The sequence below is a fragment of the Peromyscus maniculatus genome, chromosome 16, assembly GCF_049852395.1.
Source record: "Peromyscus maniculatus bairdii isolate BWxNUB_F1_BW_parent chromosome 16, HU_Pman_BW_mat_3.1, whole genome shotgun sequence".
NCBI lineage: Eukaryota > Metazoa > Chordata > Mammalia > Rodentia > Cricetidae > Peromyscus > Peromyscus maniculatus.
The window spans coordinates 7,843,660-7,863,102 of record NC_134867.1 but is presented as its reverse complement, the minus strand read 5'-3'; the positions used below and the strand labels follow the sequence as shown (position 1 = coordinate 7,863,102).

The 19,443-nt window shown below is 38.3% G+C and overlaps 1 protein-coding gene across 5 annotated transcripts in view; it reads left to right on the top strand.

Annotated features, from left to right (window-relative positions):
- Positions 1 to 19,443, top strand: part of Hace1 (HECT domain and ankyrin repeat containing E3 ubiquitin protein ligase 1) — a 112,780-nt gene that overhangs the window by 60,125 nt on the left and 33,212 nt on the right. For all 5 annotated transcript variants that reach the window (XM_076552346.1, XM_076552343.1, XM_076552342.1 and 2 more), the window contains 7 exons: positions 881 to 1,031; positions 9,722 to 10,056; positions 10,523 to 10,591; positions 10,802 to 10,889; positions 18,825 to 18,936; positions 19,033 to 19,130; positions 19,338 to 19,425. In XM_076552346.1, coding sequence (XP_076408461.1) covers positions 881 to 1,031; positions 9,722 to 10,056; positions 10,523 to 10,591; positions 10,802 to 10,889; positions 18,825 to 18,936; positions 19,033 to 19,130; positions 19,338 to 19,425 — 941 coding nt within the window. The remainder of the gene's footprint in view (positions 1 to 880; positions 1,032 to 9,721; positions 10,057 to 10,522; positions 10,592 to 10,801; positions 10,890 to 18,824; positions 18,937 to 19,032; positions 19,131 to 19,337; positions 19,426 to 19,443) is intronic.

Here is a 19,443-nt window from a genome sequence, read left to right as displayed (position 1 = left end):
TTTATCCCATTTTTTAAAAGTCAGTGTTAGAATTAACTGGGCTAAATGTACATGCCGAAGACACGGTAAACTTGACGAGTAAATTTGCACAAAAGCATTCTCTTCTGCTCAAAAGTTTATGGAGCTTTTTTTTTTTTTGCACAGTAGTTATAGAAGATGACTGATGTTAGAAATTTCAAAGTAAATCGACTTTCTGAACACAAAAACTTACTGTGATACTCAGTATGGTTTAATATTAGATGAAATGGTCTTTGATTTTCATAGTGGAGAATATTCACAATGTTTATGTAGTTAATAGGACAATCCATTCATTATATAAGTAATGATCCTGATGCAGATGACTGGTAATATTAGCATACAATTTGTGAACGTCTCCTGTGAATGCTTCATTACTGTTATTCTGAGGGACTACAGGGTTATGGATAGAATGATGGGGCTTCAACCTTTAAGTTAGGATGGTTGTATTGTGTGTTGACCTAGAATATAATGTTTATACTATTGCTTCTCTGGGATATTTTCAGAGTTCTAAACAACTGTTTTTAATTTATAAGTATACTTTTAGAAGTGAACAAATTGCTTTAAAGTTTATATCCAAAGATACCATCTGTGCTATAGGGGTAATTTTCTTCATACTTTGTGCTTTGATCATTGGTTATATTCTGGGTGCTAACAAATTAAATAATATATATCTAATAGTATATATTAACATATATTAATAATAGATTTTCTGTTCAACAAACCATTCTGTGGAAATTATCTTACCACAGTTAATTCATGAATTAGATGGTCAGTAGACTAAATATGCTTTAAAATAAATATTTGAAGGTGAATTCGTTTGGCTACACCTAATCTGTTCATGTTTTAACCTTTTCATTTTCAGTTTATCTAGCAATTATGATGCTCAAATGAAGAGCCTTTTAAGGATTGTGAGGATCTTTTGCCATGTCTTTCGAATCGGCCCCTCATCTCCCAGTAATGGAATCGATATGGGCTACAATGGGAATAAAACTCCAAGAAGCCAGGTGTTCAAGGTCAGAAAAGTAGTTGTTAGGAAGGTAGATGTAAAAGAGATGACTGTTAACACAGCATGCATTCCTTAATCAGAACCTTACGGACAGGATGTAAGTTTGGTTTCTAACTTGGGCACATATTTTCCCTTTCATCTCAGTCTAATGAACAGGATTTAATTGGTAAGTTTTTAGCAATTCTTACACATAAATTGATCCCATTAGTGTTTTTAAGGATAGAGATATTTAGTATAAAGTGATTGTACTGAATCTCAGGTTTGCGTATTTATTTTACACAGTATTAGATGTTGAAGTTAGGTCCATCTACATGCTATGCAAGTGTGTGACCTACTGAGTTAATCCTAGCTATTCCTTGTTCTGTAGCCTAAGCGGGGCTTGAACTTGCCATCATCCTGCCCCTCCTAAGTAGCTGGGATTACAAGTTTTAGCCACCAGGTCTAGTTCAAATGATGAGTTTTTAATGCATAATATAAGCCATCATTTTAAAAATGTATTACTAGAAGATAAACTAATCTAATTTTGTTCAGTTTTATTATGTATATACTGTGTGCTTGTGTTTTGTATTTTAGAAGAAAGGCTACTTTTTTCTTTTAAGATTTATTTATTATGTATACAGTGTTCTGCCTACATGTATTCCTGCAGTCCAGAAGAGGGCATCAGATTCTAATACAGACAGTTGTGAGCCACTCTGTGGTTGCTGGGAATTGAACTCAGGACCTCTGGAAGAGCAGCCAATGCTCTTAACGTCTGAGCCATCTCTTCAGCCCAATACTTTTTGTTAATAGTTCTGTTAACAATTTCTGGGATTGCTTTCATGTAGAGTATTTGGAATTTTTTTAAAAAATTATTTATTTATCTATGTACATTGGTGTTTTGCCTGCATGCATGTCTATGTGAGGGTGTTGAATCTCCTGAAATTGGAGTTACAGACAGTTGTGAGCTGTCATGTGGGTGCTGGGAACTGAACCTGGGTCTTCTGGAAGAGTAGTCAGTGCTCTTAACCCATATTTGAGATTTTTAAAAAATACGTTGCATTATTTCAGCTGCCTATCCTTTTTGTTTGTTTTTAAAAAGATTTATTTATTTATTTATCTGTTTATTTGTTTGCTTGTTTATTTATTTATTTAATGTATGAGTGCTCTATCTGCATGTATACCATTATGCTAGAAAAGGGCATCAGAATCCACTGTAGTTTATTGTGAGCCACCATGTGGTTGCAGGGAATTGACTCAGGAAGGTTAGCTAGTGCCTTAACTGCTGAGCCATCTCTCCAGCCTCCTAGCTTGCCTTTCCTTATACAAGCATCCATGTCATTGTTGTTACACATGTCAAAATTTAAGTTTATGAACTAACTGCCTGTATTGCTATTAATTTTTTTTATATATTTAATAAGACCATAGCTTTGATATTCAGAGCAAAAAAGCAAATAGTAACAATAAAAAAGCACGTCTTGTGTACAGCAGTGTTCTACCTGTGGGTCACACTTCATGCCTTTTACTTTCTATCATTTTTAAAGGTAATCTTTCTTAAGAGGTTTCTATGTTATAAAATTTACTTTTGAGGTTCATGAAGATGTCATTCTTGCAATAATCTTTAGGTTATTGCTCCAAGAAGAAATAAAAAGTTTTTTATGTAGTATTATTTACTTGAAAAGATTTACTGTCTCTAAATCTTGAGTCTGAATTAGTGTTATATGCTAAATAATTCTGATCTGTCTCACATGGAACTTTTGATATACCTAACAGATAAGTGGTTTGTAGGCATTTTAATACTTTATTTAAAAATTATTTGTGTATTATTGTTGTTGAATGGTGTGTATTTGAGTGCAGCCTTGTGGAGGTCAAAAGGCAGCAACTCTCTCCTTTCTGCCCTTCTGTGAGTTATGAGCATTGAGCTCATGGAGCAAGCCTTTATCTGCTGAGCCATCTTGCAGGCCAACCCTACACTCTTAGTGTGTAGAATAGGTGTGACAGCCTTAGAGGAGTGTCTGAGTGTAGAGTGGGTGTGACAGTCTTAGAGGAGTGTCTGAGTGTAGAGTGGGTGTGACAGTCTTAGAGGAGTGTGTGAGTGTAGAGTGGGTGTGACAGCCTTAGAGGAGTGTGAGTGTAGAGTAGGTGTGACAGCCTTAGAGGAGTGTGAGTGTAGAGTGGGTGTGACAGTCTTAGAGGAGTGTGAGTGTAGAGTGGGTGTGACAGTCTTAGAGGAGTGTGAGTGTAGAGTGGGTGTGACAGCCTTAGAGGAGTGTGAGTGTAGAGTGGGTGTGACAGTCTTAGAGGAGTGTGAGTGTAGAGTGGGTGTGACAGCCTTAGAGGAGTGTGAGTGTAGAGTGGGTGTGACAGCCTTAGAGGAGTGTGAGTGTAGAGTGGGTGTGACAGCCTTAGAGGAGTGTGAGTGTAGAGTGGGTGTGACAGCCTTAGAGGAGTGTGAGTGTAGAGTGGGTGTGACAGCCTTAGAGGAGTGTGTGAGTGTAGAGTGGGTGTGACAGTCTTAGAGGAGTGTCTGAGTGTAGAGTGGGTGTGACAGCCTTAGAGGAGTGTGAGTGTAGAGTGGGTGTGACAGTCTTAGAGGAGTGTCTGAGTGTAGAGTGGGTGTGACAGCCTTAGAGGAGTGTGAGTGTAGAGTGGGTGTGACAGTCTTAGAGGAGTGTGAGTGTAGAGTTGGTGTGACAGTCTTAGAGGAGTGTCTGAGTGTAGAGTGGGTGTGACAGTCTTAGAGGAGTGTCTGAGTGTAGAGTGGGTGTGACAGTCTTAGAGTGTGTGAGTGTAGAGTGGGTGTGACAGCCTTAGAGGAGTGTGAGTGTAGAGTGGGTGTGACAGCCTTAGAGGAGTGTCTGAGTGTAGAGTGGGTGTGACAGTCTTAGAGGAGTGTGAGTGTAGAGTGGGTGTGACAGTCTTAGAGGAGTGTGAGTGTAGAGTGGGTGTGACAGTCTTAGAGGAGTGTGAGTGTAGAGTGGGTGTGACAGCCTTAGAGGAGTGTGAGTGTAGAGTGGGTGTGACAGCCTTAGAGGAGTGTCTGAGTGTAGAGTGGGTGTGACAGCCTTAGAGGAGTGTGTGAGTGTAGAGTGGGTGTGACAGTCTTAGAGGAGTGTGAGTGTAGAGTGGGTGTGACAGCCTTAGAGGAGTGTGAGTGTAGAGTGGGTGTGACAGTCTTAGAGGAGTGTGTGAGTGTAGAGTGGGTGTGACAGTCTTAGAGGAGTGTCTGAGTGTAGAGTAGGTGTGACAGTCTTAGAGGAGTGTGTGAGTGTAGAGTGGGTGTGACAGTCTTAGAGGAGTGTGAGTGTAGAGTGGGTGTGACAGTCTTAGAGGAGTGTCTGAGTGTAGAGTGGGTGTGACAGTCTTAGAGGAGTGTGAGTGTAGAGTGGGTGTGACAGTCTTAGAGGAGTGTCCACTGTCTTTATCTGTGTGTTTCACCCTCCGTCCTTTTTGAAATCAACAGGAAAGATCATTTCCAGCTCTACTGTTTCTTTTCACTCCTCCCCCTTCTCGTGTGCCACCTTCTGGAAGAAGGAAATGAAGCATTTTTTCACTCAGATGACTTTCTGTGTATGCTTCCTTTAGTTAGGGTTGACAGTTTACTATCTTTGTAACAAAGTAATGATCTGCTCTTGCGTCAGTGCTGTTTTAGGTGAGTTGCTTCACATCATATCATAGGAAGTTGTTCTTAATATATCCTGCATGTTAGGACTGATTCTACCCCTGATTTCCCTTTCTGCTCATCTGTAATGATAAGTAGAAAATCACATTAGGTATAGGCAATGGTCATTGTTCTCAGTATTGATTTTTTTCATTATTCTTGAAAGTTGAGTCTGTCTTGCTAATGGGCTCTGTGTAAGCACATAACACTTGCTTTAATGCTAGTTTTCTAAATAATCAGTACAGACTTAACTGTAAAAAGTATGTCAAAGATATTGTTTCCCACCTTGTATCTTTTAAGTGTTTTAAATATAAGAACTCACATATGCTAGGTGACATGGTTTTTTCTTTGTTTAATGAAATCCAGACATTGTGTTTTTGTCATATATTTATGGGTTTTCTTTCCATTTAATTTATTTGTTTGTTTGTTTATTTTTTATTTTTGCTGTAGTGGGAAATGAACTCAGGACTTCATATATTTTAGGCAGGCACTCTTATCACTGAGCTATATTCTGATTAATTTTTTTAATTAAGAAATTTTCATACAATGTTTTGATCATGTTGCCTCCCAAATCCCCCACCTCCCTGCCCACCCAACTTTATGTTCATTATCTTTCTTCTCCCTCCCTTCTTCCCCTCTCTTTCTCAATCAAATGAAAATCAATAAATCAATAACACAAAACTTTATAGAACAAAACAAATAGCCCCCCAAACAAAAACAAAACAGTTGATTTTGTGTTAGCCAGCTCCTCCTGGTCATAGGCTTGCCCTGGAGTGTGGTTGATACACCTAGTGACACTATTATAGAAAATGGATGTTCCCTGTCACACCGAGTACCCCATGTCCACTTCCCCCTCTCTTTACCTACGGAAAGGCTTGTGTGTGCTGCTGCAGCCTCTGAGTTCAAGTGTGCATCAGTCCTGTTGTGTCTGAAGACACTGTGTCCTTGGAGTCACCCATTAGCATTGGCTCCAAGTATTTCTGCCTCCTTCAGGGGAGGGGCTCGATGACGTCCCCTTAAGACTGAGTGCTCCGGAGTCTCTCACTCTGCATTGTCTAGTGTGACTCTCCATGTTAACTCTCATCTACTTCGAGAAGAAGCTTCTCTAATGAGGGTTGAGCAAGGCACTGAATCTATATCACTTTTTGATTTTTTTCTTTTCTTAGCTTAAGTTTTTTTTCTTTTACTGAAAATAGATTTTTTTCTCATATAACATATCTGATTTCCGTTTCTGCTCACTCTACTCCTAGCTCCTCCCAACTTCCCCTCCCATCTGAATCCACCCCCTTTCTGTCTCTCATTAGAAAACAAACAGGCTTCTACGGAACAATAATAGAATAAAATATAATAGGATAAAACAAAAACTGACACATTGGAATAGGACAAAACAAAGAAACAGAAGGAAATGAGCCCAAGAGAAGGCACAAGAAACAGAGATCCACTCATTTACACACTCAGGAAACCCTTAAAAACACTAAACTGAAAACCATAATATATATACAAAATAGCAGACCCACGCAGGCCCTGTGCTTGTGCCTCAGTCTCTGAGTTCACATGAGCTTTGGTCATTTGTATATAGAAGGGCTACTGAGCTTTGTGAGTTAATTTTGTTTTCAACTACTTTGCTGAAAGTGTTTATCAGCTGTAGGAGTTTCCTGGTGGAATTTTTAGGATTGCTTCTGTATACTATCATATCATCTGCAAATAAAGATACTTGACTCCTTCCTTACCTATTTGGATCTCCTTCAGTTGTCTTACTGCTCTAGCTAAGACTTCAAGTACTATATCGAACAGATATGGAGAGAGTGGACAGCCTTGTCTTATTCCTGATTTTAGTGCAACTGCTTTGAGTTTCTCTCCACTTAAGTTGGTGTTGGCTATGGGCTTGCTGTACATTGCTTTTATTATGTTAAGGCATATCCCTTGTATCCCTAATCTCTCTAGGGTTTTTTTGTTTTTTTGTTTTTGTTTTTTTGTATGATGAAGGTGTGTTGGGTTTTGTCAAAAGACCTTTTCTGCATCTAATGAGATGATTATGTGGGGTTTTTCTTTCAGTTTGTTTATATGGTGGATTATATTGACAGTTTTTCATATGTTGAATCATCCCTGCATCTCTGGATGTAGCCCACTTGATTATGGTGGATCATCTTTTTGATGTTTCTTGGATTTGGTTTGCAAGTATTTAAAATATAACATGTATTAAAAAATAAAATGCTATAGTGTCAAAGTTAGGGCTTTTATTGCTGGAAAGAGACACTGTGACCACAGCAACTCTTATAAAGTAAAACATTTAATTGGGGTGGCTCGCTTACAGTTTCAGAGGTTCAGTCTGTTATTGTTATGATGGGGAGCATGGTGGCATGCAGGCGGAAGTGGTGCTGGAAAACAATTGAGAGTCCTACATCTTACAGGCAACAGGAAGTCAACAGAGTCACACTGAGGGAAGCTTGAGCAAAAGAGACTCAAAGCTCACCCCACAGTGACACACTTCCTCCAACCAGGCCACAGCTCCTAATAGGACCACTCCCTTTGGGGGCCATTTTCTTTCAAACCACCACATATAGAAATTAAGTATTAACTGTTAAAGTTTCTGTTAGTCTTTTTACAGCTTTATGAATAAACTTTGGCATCTTTGAGTGATGGGAAATCATCTAACTTGTGTATAAAGATATAAAGTAGAAACTATGTTATTATCCATTCATATGAAGTTCGTTGTGGGGTTATCAAGTTGTAAACTCGGACCCTTTGCTGAATTGCTGTAATATTAGGCTGGAAACATGTTTTAACTTTACCACATGCTGTCTAAGGTAGCAGCTGATTCTTACTTGCCATCTCATTAACTGTATATTCTATCATGTCATTTTATTGTTAGGATTAACCAGTGCCCTTCCATTAGGATTGAGTGTGTTTATAGGCCATTAGTAGTTACCTGATTTAGAAGTCCTTTAAGTTCATCTTAACACTTTGCCATTCTTTGAATGTTAAGAGATTTTTTTTTTTCTAGTGTCTAGCAACTTTGGAATATTTGAGGGAGAATCTTGTTTTTGTTGTTGGACCAGTGAGATAGGGAAGAGAGCTTTCTCATGTGTTGATGTTTCCTTTTCTTCCTGTGAATTTAGTTGTGACTTTTCATACTTTCATAGAATTGTAACTTGGAAAAAAATTTCTCAGAAGCCAAGAAAAAGTTGAGAAATTTAGTTTAAAGCTCTTATTTTGGTTGTGGAATTTGACATTATCTGGTTGAGAACAGGATCTGAAAGTGCTGTGATATTCGTGGACTTCAGTTATCCCTCTTGTCAGATTTCAGTTTCACTTCAGAGTACCTTGAGATTAAAAAAAAAAGTTTCCCAGTAAGCTTTGGGTTATGTATGTATGTGTCATATATAATGTGTGTAATATTCTTTTTTTTTTTTTTTTTCTTTTTTTGGTTTTTCGAGACAGGGTTTCTCTGTGTAGCTTTGCGCCTTTCCTGGAGCTCACTTGGTAGCCCAGGCTGGCCTCGAACTCACAGAGATCCGCCTGGCTCTGCCTCCCGAGTGCTGGGATTAAAGGCGTGCGCCACCACCGCCCGGCTAATATTCTTAATGTAAAACTTAAGGTTGTTTGCGAATCACATGATTATGTCATACCACTATTGCTATGTGTAATGTTGTGGTTATGATTTCTCAGTTTATGAAGTGAGCAGTTATTTTGATACTAGACAAAACCTATTATCACTGATTTATTTTCTTCTTTTAAAAATTATTTTATGTTTATGGATGTTGTGTCTACATGTATGTCTGTGTACCACACACGCCTGGTACACACACAGTCCAGAAGAGGGTGTCAGATCCCCTGGAACTGGAGTTGCAGATGTTTGTGAGTCACCATGTGGGTGTTGGAACCTGAACCTGAATCTTTTTGAACATCTGCAAGTGCTTTATCTACTGAGCCATTTCACCAGCCAGCTCTTTTTCAGTAGCAGTTGGTATCTATTCTTTGTAGCCAGTATATTTTGTTATCCATAAATAAATATTGCAAGCACCATAGTTATGGCACGAATTAGTTTATTTAACTTTTCATGTTTAAAATCAAGCCCAGAGCCCTTGCACCTACTGGACAAGTGGTTTACCTCAGAGCTACACTCTCTCAGCCCCAATACTTGATTTCTAAATCTGTTTTTTTTTTTGCCTGTAGTTATTTGTTATAGTTAGAGATTCATTATTTCATAGTGCTCACTTTTGTGACTAACCACTGACTTATTAGATACTCAAAGAGGTAGGTAATTCCCTAGGTAAAAAAGTCCCATCTGGATTGGAATTTTATTGTGTGTGTGACTAAAGAAAGATGATCCAAAAGGGGGAAAAATAACAAAAATAGAAAAGTACCACATGATTTTATTTCTTTTTTCTTCCATTAAAAAATTCTTTGCTGTAATACTTTATTTCAGTCTCTAGCTTTTCAGTATTTTTGTTGTGATCGTTTTGATTTAGAGGCCAATTACCTTTTTCTTCTATTGGAGCAGTTTGATGAGACCCCTATTCTTCCACTTGGAAGTTCACGTTTGAAGGAAAATTAAACAGTTTGCTGACATAAAGGGATTAAAAAGACTGTATAGGTGGTTTAATGTTTTGTTGTGAAGAAAAGCTCCTGGGTTGTGTTAGGACCCTGAGATAGTTTCAGTGATGGCTTCATGTTTGTGCCAGCCAGTTCTTTCTTACGCAGCAGGGATTCTAAAGCTTCCAACCATAGGGCTAGCTATTGAGAACCAACCTTCCAGGTGAGAGGTGCTCATTTCAACTTCAATGAAGGGAAAATTAATTTCATTTAAAAGAGGATACTCTGGTTTCCTTTGTACCTTGAGCATCGTATTTTTTGAGTCAATGAATTAGGGTTTTGTTCAGTGTAGTTGTGATTAATTTTTATTTTTTGTTTAATGTTTAAAAGAAAAAAATAGTGTCTGTAATAAATTTCTTTTACTCTCCATCTGGATGTGAGGTTTTAGTTTTGTCTTTTTCTTTAAAAAAAATCATGTACTTTAAGAATGATGTTTAAAAAGCCTGTTTCTTTTTTTTTTTCAGCCTTTGGAATTGCTTTGGCACTCATTAGATGAATGGTTAGTTTTAATAGCCACAGAATTAATGAAAAACAAGAAGGACTCAGCGGATATCACTTCCATCTTACTGAGACAAAAAGGCCAGGATGCGGGTGCCGCTTCCGTCTCACCATTTGAGCCTTCAGGACCCGGGAGCTGTGGAAGCCCGTCCACGGGTGCAGGGGAGTCCACGGGCGATGCTCTTGCAGGGAGTCAGGAAGCCAGTGCAGATGGTCAGGATGTTGTTGCTATGACAGCCAACAGGCTGAGTGCTGTCATTCAAGCCTTTTACATGTGCTGTTCCTGTCAGATGCCTCCAGGGTAAGAACATTGTGACTTAATGTTATTTTTCTTTGATAGATGAAGAAAAGCTTCAATAATTTTGTAATTTCAATAAAAACAAATAAAATTTGTTGGGTTTTTTTTAGACTTTATTCTCATTTTGTTTCAGGATACTTACTGCACTAATACAAATGTAGTAAAAATATTTAAATTTTGTGCAAGTATATACATTTATTTTTATGTAAATTTGTGAATGCTACTTCGTGAAGAGCTGCAGAAAATTTTACAGTCTCTAAAAGTCACTTGTTGATATCATTTGGTAATAACAGCTTACATGTGTTGTTTCATGGCGCATACTAGGGAACCTCAGCTGGTAAGGAAGATGTGTATCTAAGTTCCTCCTTTTGTCTAGGAGCCAGTCCCACTTAATATGTGTTTATTGGATTTGATATTATATCGACAACTTTGTCTGTGTATTCTGATGGCTTTTCTCTTCCCCACGCAGAATGACGTCTCCTCGTTTCATTGAATTTGTCTGCAAGCATGATGAAGTGTTAAAGTGCTTTGTGAACAGGTGAGGCTTTCTGGGGTTCTTAGACCGTCTGTTTATACATACTCATTTAAACAGAAAAAATTAATTTTGTTACTACTCAGAATGTGGTCATTAACAAAATGATAGCAGGTAGAGACAAAGATGTTCTTTCCTTCTACTTCAGCACTGTATGTCTGAATTTGTATTTCATTCAATGATAATTGTCATTGTTCTTTTTATTTTTTCTTTCAGAAATCCCAAAATTATATTTGATCATTTTCATTTTCTTCTTGAATGTCCTGAGTTAATGTCAAGATTCATGCATATCATAAAAGCACAGGTACAGACTTTATTCATCTTATTGTTAATATAGTGAAATAAATTATTTTTCTTTTTATAAAATTAAGTAACCTTTTTTAATTTTAAAGTTCTGGTGTTTTTTTTTTTTTTTTTCTTTCTTTTTCTTTTTTCCTAGACAGGGTTTCTCTGTGTAACAGTCCTGGCTGTCCTAGAGCTCACTCTGTAGACCAGGCTGCCTTGAACTCACAGAAATTCACTTACCTCTGCCTCCCGAATGCTGGGATTAAAGGAACGTACCACCGCTGCCCAGTCAAAATTCTCTTACTTTAACAAAAAAATTGTTATTTCATTATTTTGTGCATATGGGTATTTTGCCTGCCTGTATATCTGTATATCATGTGATGCCTGGTCCTATGGAGGCCAGTATTAGGTCCTCTAAAATGAAGTTACAGACTGCCATGTGTGAGCTGCCCTCTTAACCTCTGAACCATTTCTCCAGCCTTCTGAAATTAATTTTCAGACTTTGAATTTTGTTTAGTAATTTTAAACTTACTGTCTGAAAGATGGAGCTCCATGCTAGTTTAGTATAAGGAATGGGCTTTCTTCTTCCAGAAATGTGTGTTGAGTGCCTGCTACGTTCAAAGACATGTACAGAGACAACAGAATACATTACCACATTTCTTAATTAGTTTAATTAGTTTTGTAAGGTCTTTGAGGAAAGGCTTTTATTCCCAAATACACTTAGGAAATAACATCTGTGCCCTTTAGGGATTTATAAAACACGTCAGTCCTATGTTAAAGGACCGTTAAAGCCCTTTGTAAAGATAATGATGTAGCAGGCCCTTCTCCAAATGGACTTGACTGACAACTTTGTCCTGCTGGGATTGCCCCTGTTTACCCCACTTGTCTGTGTTTGTGAATGCACGAGGGGAGCTTGTTTACTCTCTTCAGTCATGTGATTTGGGCCACATTTCTTACATCCTTGAATGTTGATTTTTTTTTTTTTAATTAAAACTTCTTTTTGAGACAGGTTCTCAGGTAGCTCTGCTTTGCCTCACTCATTGTATAGCTGAAGGTGATCTTTAAGTTCTGATCCTTTGCCTCCCCCTCCCACATGATCAGATTATGGGTATGTTTTATCACACCTGATTTATGTGATTTTGGGATTAAACCAGGTTGTTGTACAGGCTAAGCACTCTGCCATTTGAGCTACATTCCCATCCTGTGGAAACCTTGATTTTTTTTTTTTTAAATGAATTTCAATTCCTTTTTTTTTTTTAAAGATTTATTTATTTATTATGTATACAGAAGAGGGCGCCAGATCTCACTATAGATGGTTGTGAGCCACCATGTGGTTGCTGGGAATTGAACTCAGGACCTCTGGAAGAGCAGTCAGTGCTCTTAACCTCTGAGCCATCTCTCCAGCCCGGAAACCTTGATTTTTGTCATCTATAAAACTTAGATCATTACACACACTTTCTAGGAATAATCAAGTCTAAAGACTGGTGTATCTTTCCAGTATATGATATGGTAGTAATTGGAGATAGAAATTCTTTTGTTCTCAAAAGGGAGTTTTAAAAATAATTAGTGAGTGTTTTTGCCTGCATGTATGTGTGTACACCACATGATTACAGTGTACCTAGAGGCCAGAGGAGGTGTTAGCGTCTCTGGAACTGAAGTTATTATACATGGTGAGGTCTTGTAGAGGAAGAAGAGCCAGTGATCTTAATCACTAAGCTGTCTCTTCAGACCCTCAGAGAGGATTGTAACTAAATCCAACAGGGAAGATAACAAATATATCTATAGATTAGTAATTATCTTATTACTAGGTTCTTTTAAGAGAGGAGATTTCTTTGGGTGTTGTAGTGAGGGGAGATTTCAAAAAAGGAAGTAGATTTTTTTTTTTTTTTGTGATATATATTTTTTATTTTACAATACCATTCAGTTCTACATATCAGCCATGGGTTCCCCTATTCTCCCCCCTCCCACGCCCTCCCCTTACCCCCAGCCCACCCTCCATTCCCACCTCCTCCAGGACAAGTCCTCCCCCGAGGACTGTGATCAACTTGGTAGACTCAGTCCAGGGAGGTCCAGTCCCTTCCTCCCAGACTAAGCCAAGTGTCCCTGCATAAGTTCCTGGTTTCAAACAGCCAACTCATGCAATGAGCACAGGACTTGGTCCCACTGCCTAGATGCCTCCCAAACTGATCAAGCCAATCAACTGTCTCACCTATTCAGAGGGCCTGATCCAGCTGGGAGCCCCTCAGCCTTTGGTTCATAGTTCATGTGTTTCCATTCATTTGGCTATTTTTTTTCAATAATTGAGTAAAACTGAAATTGATTATATGCCACAGTCATCCTAGGGACCTCCATGCTATATATATAGCCTCTATGGTTCTATGGGTTGTGGTCTGATTGTTCATTTTATATCTAGAATCCACCAATGAGTGAGTACATACCATAACTGTCTTTCTGGGTTTGGGTTACCTCACTCAGGATGATTTTTTCTAGTTCCATCCATTTGCCTGCAAATTTCATGCTTTCATTGTTTTTCTCTGCTGAGTAGTACTCCATTGTGTATATGTACCACATTTTTTTCATCCATTCTTCCGTTGATGGGCATCTAGTTTGTTTCCAGGTTCTGGCTATTACAAATAGTGCTGCTATGAACATAGCTTAGCATGTATCTTTATGGTATGTATCAGCATTCCTTGGGTATATGCCCAAGAGTGGGATGGCTGGGTCTTGAGGTAGTTCGATTCCTAATTTTCTGAGAAACCGCCATACTGATTTCCACAGTGGTTGTACAAGTTTACATTTCCACCAACAGTGGAGGAGTGTTCCCTTTGCTCCACATCCTCTCCAACATTGGTTGTCATTGGTGTTTTTGATCTTAGCCATTCTAACAGGTGTAAGGTGGTATCTCAGAGTCGTTTTGATTTGCATTTCTCTGATGATTAAGGATGTTGAGCATTTCTTTAAATGTCTTTCAGCCATTTGTAGTTCTTGTTTTGTGAATTCTCTGTTTAGCTCTTTAGCCCATTTTTTAATTGGACTGTTCAGTGCTTTGATGTCTAGTTTCTTGAGTTCTTTATATATTGTGAAGATCAATCCTCTGTCAGATGTGGGGTTGGTGAAGATCTTTTCCCAATCTGTTGGGTGTCTTTTTGTCTTATTGACTGTGTCTTTTGCCCTGCAAAAGCTTCTCAGTTTTGAGAGGTCCCATTTATTAATGGTTGTGCTCAGGGTTTGTGCTGTCGGTGTTTTATTTAGGAAATGGTCTCCAGTGCCAATGCGTTCAAGAGTGCTTCCTATCTTCTTTTCTATTAAGTTTAGTGTAACTGGATTTATGTTTAGGTCTTTGATCCACTTGGACTTGAGTTTTGTGCATGGTGACAGATATGGATCTATTTGTAATCTTTTACATATTGACATCCAGTTATGCCAGCACCATTTGTTGAAGATACTTTCTTTGTTCCATTGTATAGTTTTGGCTCCTTTGTCAAAAACCAGGTGTTCATATGTGCATGGATTAATGTCAGGGTCTTCAATTCGATTCCATTGGTCCGTATGTCGGTTTTTATACAAGTACCAAGCTGTTTTTATTACTATAGCTCTATAGTAGAGTTTGAGGTCCGGGATGGTGATGCCTCCAAGGGTTGCTTTATCGTATAGGATTCTTTTAGCTATCCTGGGTCTTTTGTTTTTCCATATAAAGTTGGGTATTTTTCTTCAAAAAAGGAAGTAGATTTTTAAGTGACTCTGAAAAAACTTGAAAAATATGTGAAATTTTAAATTGAGTGAAAGAGGATGAATTGAGTGGCAGAGTTTTATGTCCTAGATTGCCGATCTCCTGTTCCTGGCATGGTCCCTTCTCTCTAGAACGCCTACTAAACCAGTGGGCTCTGCCAAATACCTGGACAGCTGCCACTCTGCTTCCAGTGACTTCCTCTTTTTTTCTGAGTTACTTGCTGAGCCCCTGTCTTTCCTATACAGAGCCCTCCTAACCACAGGAAAACTCCACACTGGGCCAACACAATGCATGTGGACATTCTCTTCGCTTTAATCCATCAACAAAATTTCATCAACAAGGGTGGATGTCTAAGGCAAATGCATTTTAACTGAATCATTCAGGAAGGGAAACAAAGGGAAAAGCAGAGAGACATTAAAATCACTTAAGAGTGTTTATTATTTTATGATTACTAATCAAAACATAATCTTTATTCTAATGTATTCATTTAATATATTATTTTCCAAAACGTTGGCAGCATTATGGATTTTTTTTTTTTTTGAAGTACAGTCACCAGTGACTCCTAACCGCCTAGCAAACATATAAGACACTTTAATCATCAATCAAAGCTCAATACTATATGATCCATTTTGGCCACAGTAAGGATCAGTGCATGCAAATAGGAAGTATATAATACTGTGGTGACTGTAGCAGAAATTTTAATGCTGACTCTCAGAGTTTTGGAGACAGGTTTTGATTATATAACCCTGGCTGGCTCGGAGCTTACCATGTAGACCAGGCTGGCTTTGAGCTCAAGAGAGCAGCTGCTTCTGCCTCCTAGTGCTCAGATTAAAGGCATGTGCCACCCTGCCCAGCCCTAGTTTTACTGCTTAGTTAACGCTTTAAAGGTAAAAGAAGCAATATCTTACAAAGGCTAATATGTTTAGTCTCATTTATAATAGTAATTGGCAGTAATTCTTTCACCATGTCCTAATTGTAGCTGGAAAATAGTGCTCACATTTCTTTTCTTGGATGCTGAGTATTTATACAAGTTACTCAACCTCTAAGTGCTTCACCTTTGTCTCCTGCAAAGTGGGGCTGAGTCTTTTTCTCAGTAACGTGAGCATCTGTATTTAGCCAGCGTCTAGTAACTTACGTTTATTGTGCTTTTTGAATTATTTAATTTCATTGGGTATTATTTCTTTTGTTTACTGGGTGACAGAATGAAAGCTGTGAGGGTTTCAGTGATTTCCTGACAATCACAAACTAAGTTCCAGAAACAGGATTTGAGAGATGTTTTATCTACATTCAGGTCGCACGTGTAAAAGCATTGCTTTAGTGTCATGCTTCAGTGTGTCCTCCGTAGCATAGTTTTTGGAATAGTCAACATCACATTCTCAAGTCCATTGAGCTGCGTATGGATGTAGCTGCCTGTCATCCTAGTACACAAGAGACAGTAGAGGATAAATGCTGGGATTGAGGCCAGTCCTGACTACATAGTGAGATTCTGTCTCAGAAAACAAATAGGAAAAAGAAAACTTCAAGGATATGGCACATTTCACTTTAGTTATATACACAGATGTTCACATAGTACTGTGTGTGTGTGTGTGTGTGTGTGTGTGTGTGTGTGTGTGTGTGTGTGTGTGTATAAATCAATGTGTGCTACTCAATATTTAGCTCAAAAACTAACATTTTGGTTTAGCTTGAAACCCGGTGTTTAGTATGACTGAAGTGAAGATATTTCATGGTGTCTTGAGACCTGTTGAAAATGTCCTCCATTGGGTATTGACAGTGTGACCACCGTCGGCTTTGTGCTCCTGCACTGCCTGGACCTCTCCTGACTTCTCAGGTTGTATGAATCACTTGCCAAGCAGATCCTCAGTCTTGATCTCTTGGTGTGTATTCTCTTAGTGAGAACCTCATCTCTCTCCATTGCAGCTTGGTTCATGATTGGTCAGTTATAGCACAGTTAAGTGTTTATTTCCAAGCCCCTCATAATTATATCTTGCCCCAATTTTAGGTTCAGGATGTAGAGCACCTTACTCACTGTCTTTCCACCAGTGCATTCTAGGAGTGTAGCATGAAGTTGTGGGGACAAAAGTTTATCCCAATGTCTGTTAGTCAGTAAGTTCTGTCTCCAAATTCTTCCGCTTTTCACCTTTCTCCAGTGGAGTGTTATCTTTCACAGTTACTTTGTTATTCCTCTTTCCTGCTGCAGTCAGGCCTCATCACAGCTTCCAGTGTGATCATCTTTAAAGTGTACTCATTTTGATGACCTTATTTTCCATGCTTCCTCTGACCAGGTGACCATAATAGTGATAATCTGGAACAGGTAGCTCCACGTTCTTGGCCTTTTACCCAAGAATTGAAAATAAGGACTTGTACAAATTTGCACAAGTGGCAAGCTATCTTTACTAGAGGGAAATGATAGCAGATTATAGATGGGTATACTGCCAAGATTGACTGTGGACCTCATGAGTTGAGAGTATTAAGAGTCTCATTTGTTGTTAGCATCTTCCTTTTATGGAATTTGGTCGCTAAGGGAGCGTAGACAGTTCTCTGTTTTGATTTGTAGTTCAGAACATATAACCATTTTTTCTGTTTTACATATCTCTTCCCATAATGTATCTGATATTAATCATATGTATGACCAATTATACACAGGCATAAGATGGTAAATAGGGGATTCTTCTAAAAGCTTTTACAGGAAACAATTACTTCTCATGAACCTAAAACCAGTTCAGGCCAGATTTGTCCTATTCTTTGTACTGGATACATTAGAAGTGCACTTGAATAGAAATCTATACTGGAGTGCATATAGCCCAGTACAGGAGGGGATTTTGAGGTAGTTCTGAGGTTTCTTGATACATTGTTTGGAGAGGGGTGTGTGTGCTTACTATGTGCAGATAAAAACGAGGCCATCAAGAGCAGTTTTAAAGGGGGCTGTGTTCATAGGCAGAATGAAATGGGGCTCCAGACTGAAGTATCTTCTGTAGTTGACTGCCTCAGCCCCTGTCTCTTTTACGTAGCTCTCTCTCCTGTTAACGATGTGCTCAGTTCACTTTCACAGTCACTCCTCCTTCAAGAGGGTAGGAAACAGCTCCAGTTAGGCCAGCACCTTGGCTGCCTCTTCCGCAGGGACCCGGCTTCCCTATGTGCTTTTCCCTTTGTCTCCTTAAATTGATGTGCCTGTTTTCCTGTGTCCTGAGCAAGTTCTACCCAACCTTAAGTCGTCGTCGTTCAAACTGTGATCCTGCAAAGCCCGTGTCCTCATCCTTTGCATAATTTCTCAGTCTTTAGTGACTCGCTTGTCACTGTTGAGAACCTGGTATTGTGTACATATTTGTGTTCTGTATTACCCCAACTTTTTAACTTTACCAAGCAGTTTTCATCTGTAATTAAATTTTCTACTACTCTTATACTCAGATAACCTGTAGTATTTGCATATACTAGATCTTTAATATTAATTTCTGATTAATCATAAAACTTAGAGATTATTTGAGTTTGCTTTCCTTGGCAGATGAGTAAATATAGTAAAATTTTCAAGAGTTCTTAATTTTCTGTTTTTAAGGTAAAGGAAGGAACAGCTGTAAGATAATAAAATTGTATCTATTGCCTAAATTCCTAAGAAAAGAAGTAAAGTAGGCATAAAAGATTTGTTTTAAAAAATATTTTAATTATGTATATATGTTATATGGATATATCTGTGTGTTGTTATATGCATGTGAGTGCAGGTATCCATGGAAGCCAATATTTTAGTTATGTGTATATGTTATGTGTGTGTTTGTATGTTGTGTGCATGTGAGTGCAGGTGTCTGTGGAAGCCAAAAGAGGACATGGAGGACATGGGCTGGAGTGACATGCATTTGTGAGCCATCTGGTGGGGGTTCTACAAGAACTGTATGTTCTTATCTACTGAGCTGTTTCTCAAGCTCAAAAGTTTAATATTTGAAAAATTAAATGGAACAGTCAGTATAATTTTTCTGGGTGTGAAAATGCATTCATATAAGCATTATTTGACTTAAAAGAAATTTAGTGTATGTTACATATCTGATATTAAGTTCTTTGATATAATTTATCAGTTGAAAACAGGAATTAAAATACGTTAAGTAAGCTGTTTAAGATCACTTCTTTGTGAATGCTTATTGAAAAGTTAGAACACGAATGGTGGCCTCTTTTTTCTGATGTGGTAATTATGTGGCTTAAATACTGATAACATATTTTTACTGTCATTTCTTGGGATAGCCATTTAAAGATCGTTGTGAATGGTTCTATGAACATTTGCACTCAGGACAGCCAGATTCAGACATGGTACACAGGCCGGTGAATGAAAATGATATTCTCCTGGTTCACAGAGGTATGTTTAACAAAGAAACAGTTAGATGGATAAGCCATAAAGTAGTTGTTATTGCAAGTTTTAATATGTTAAAATTAACCAGTGCTACATATTCAGATTCTATTTTTAGGAGTAGCTGTGAAATTGTATCAAAAGCAGATTGTGCAAAACTGAAGCAGGGGATTGCTGTCCGATTCCACGGAGAGGAAGGCATGGTGGGTACATAAGCCATCAATCATAACACACTTTCAGAGTGGAGTACTTACCTGATATCAAGGCATGGTGGGTACATAAACCGTCATAACGCACTTTCAGAGTGGAGTACTTACCTGATATCATTTAAATTTTTGTTATTATTTAAGAGAAAATGTCTAAGTGCAGTATATTTCTGTTGTCGCTAAATTTTATTTTCTTGAATTCAGGGTCAAGGTGTTGTGCGTGAGTGGTTTGATATTCTGTCTAATGAGATAGTCAATCCTGATTATGCACTGTTTACCCAGTCAGCAGATGGTAAGTTGTGCAGTCTAC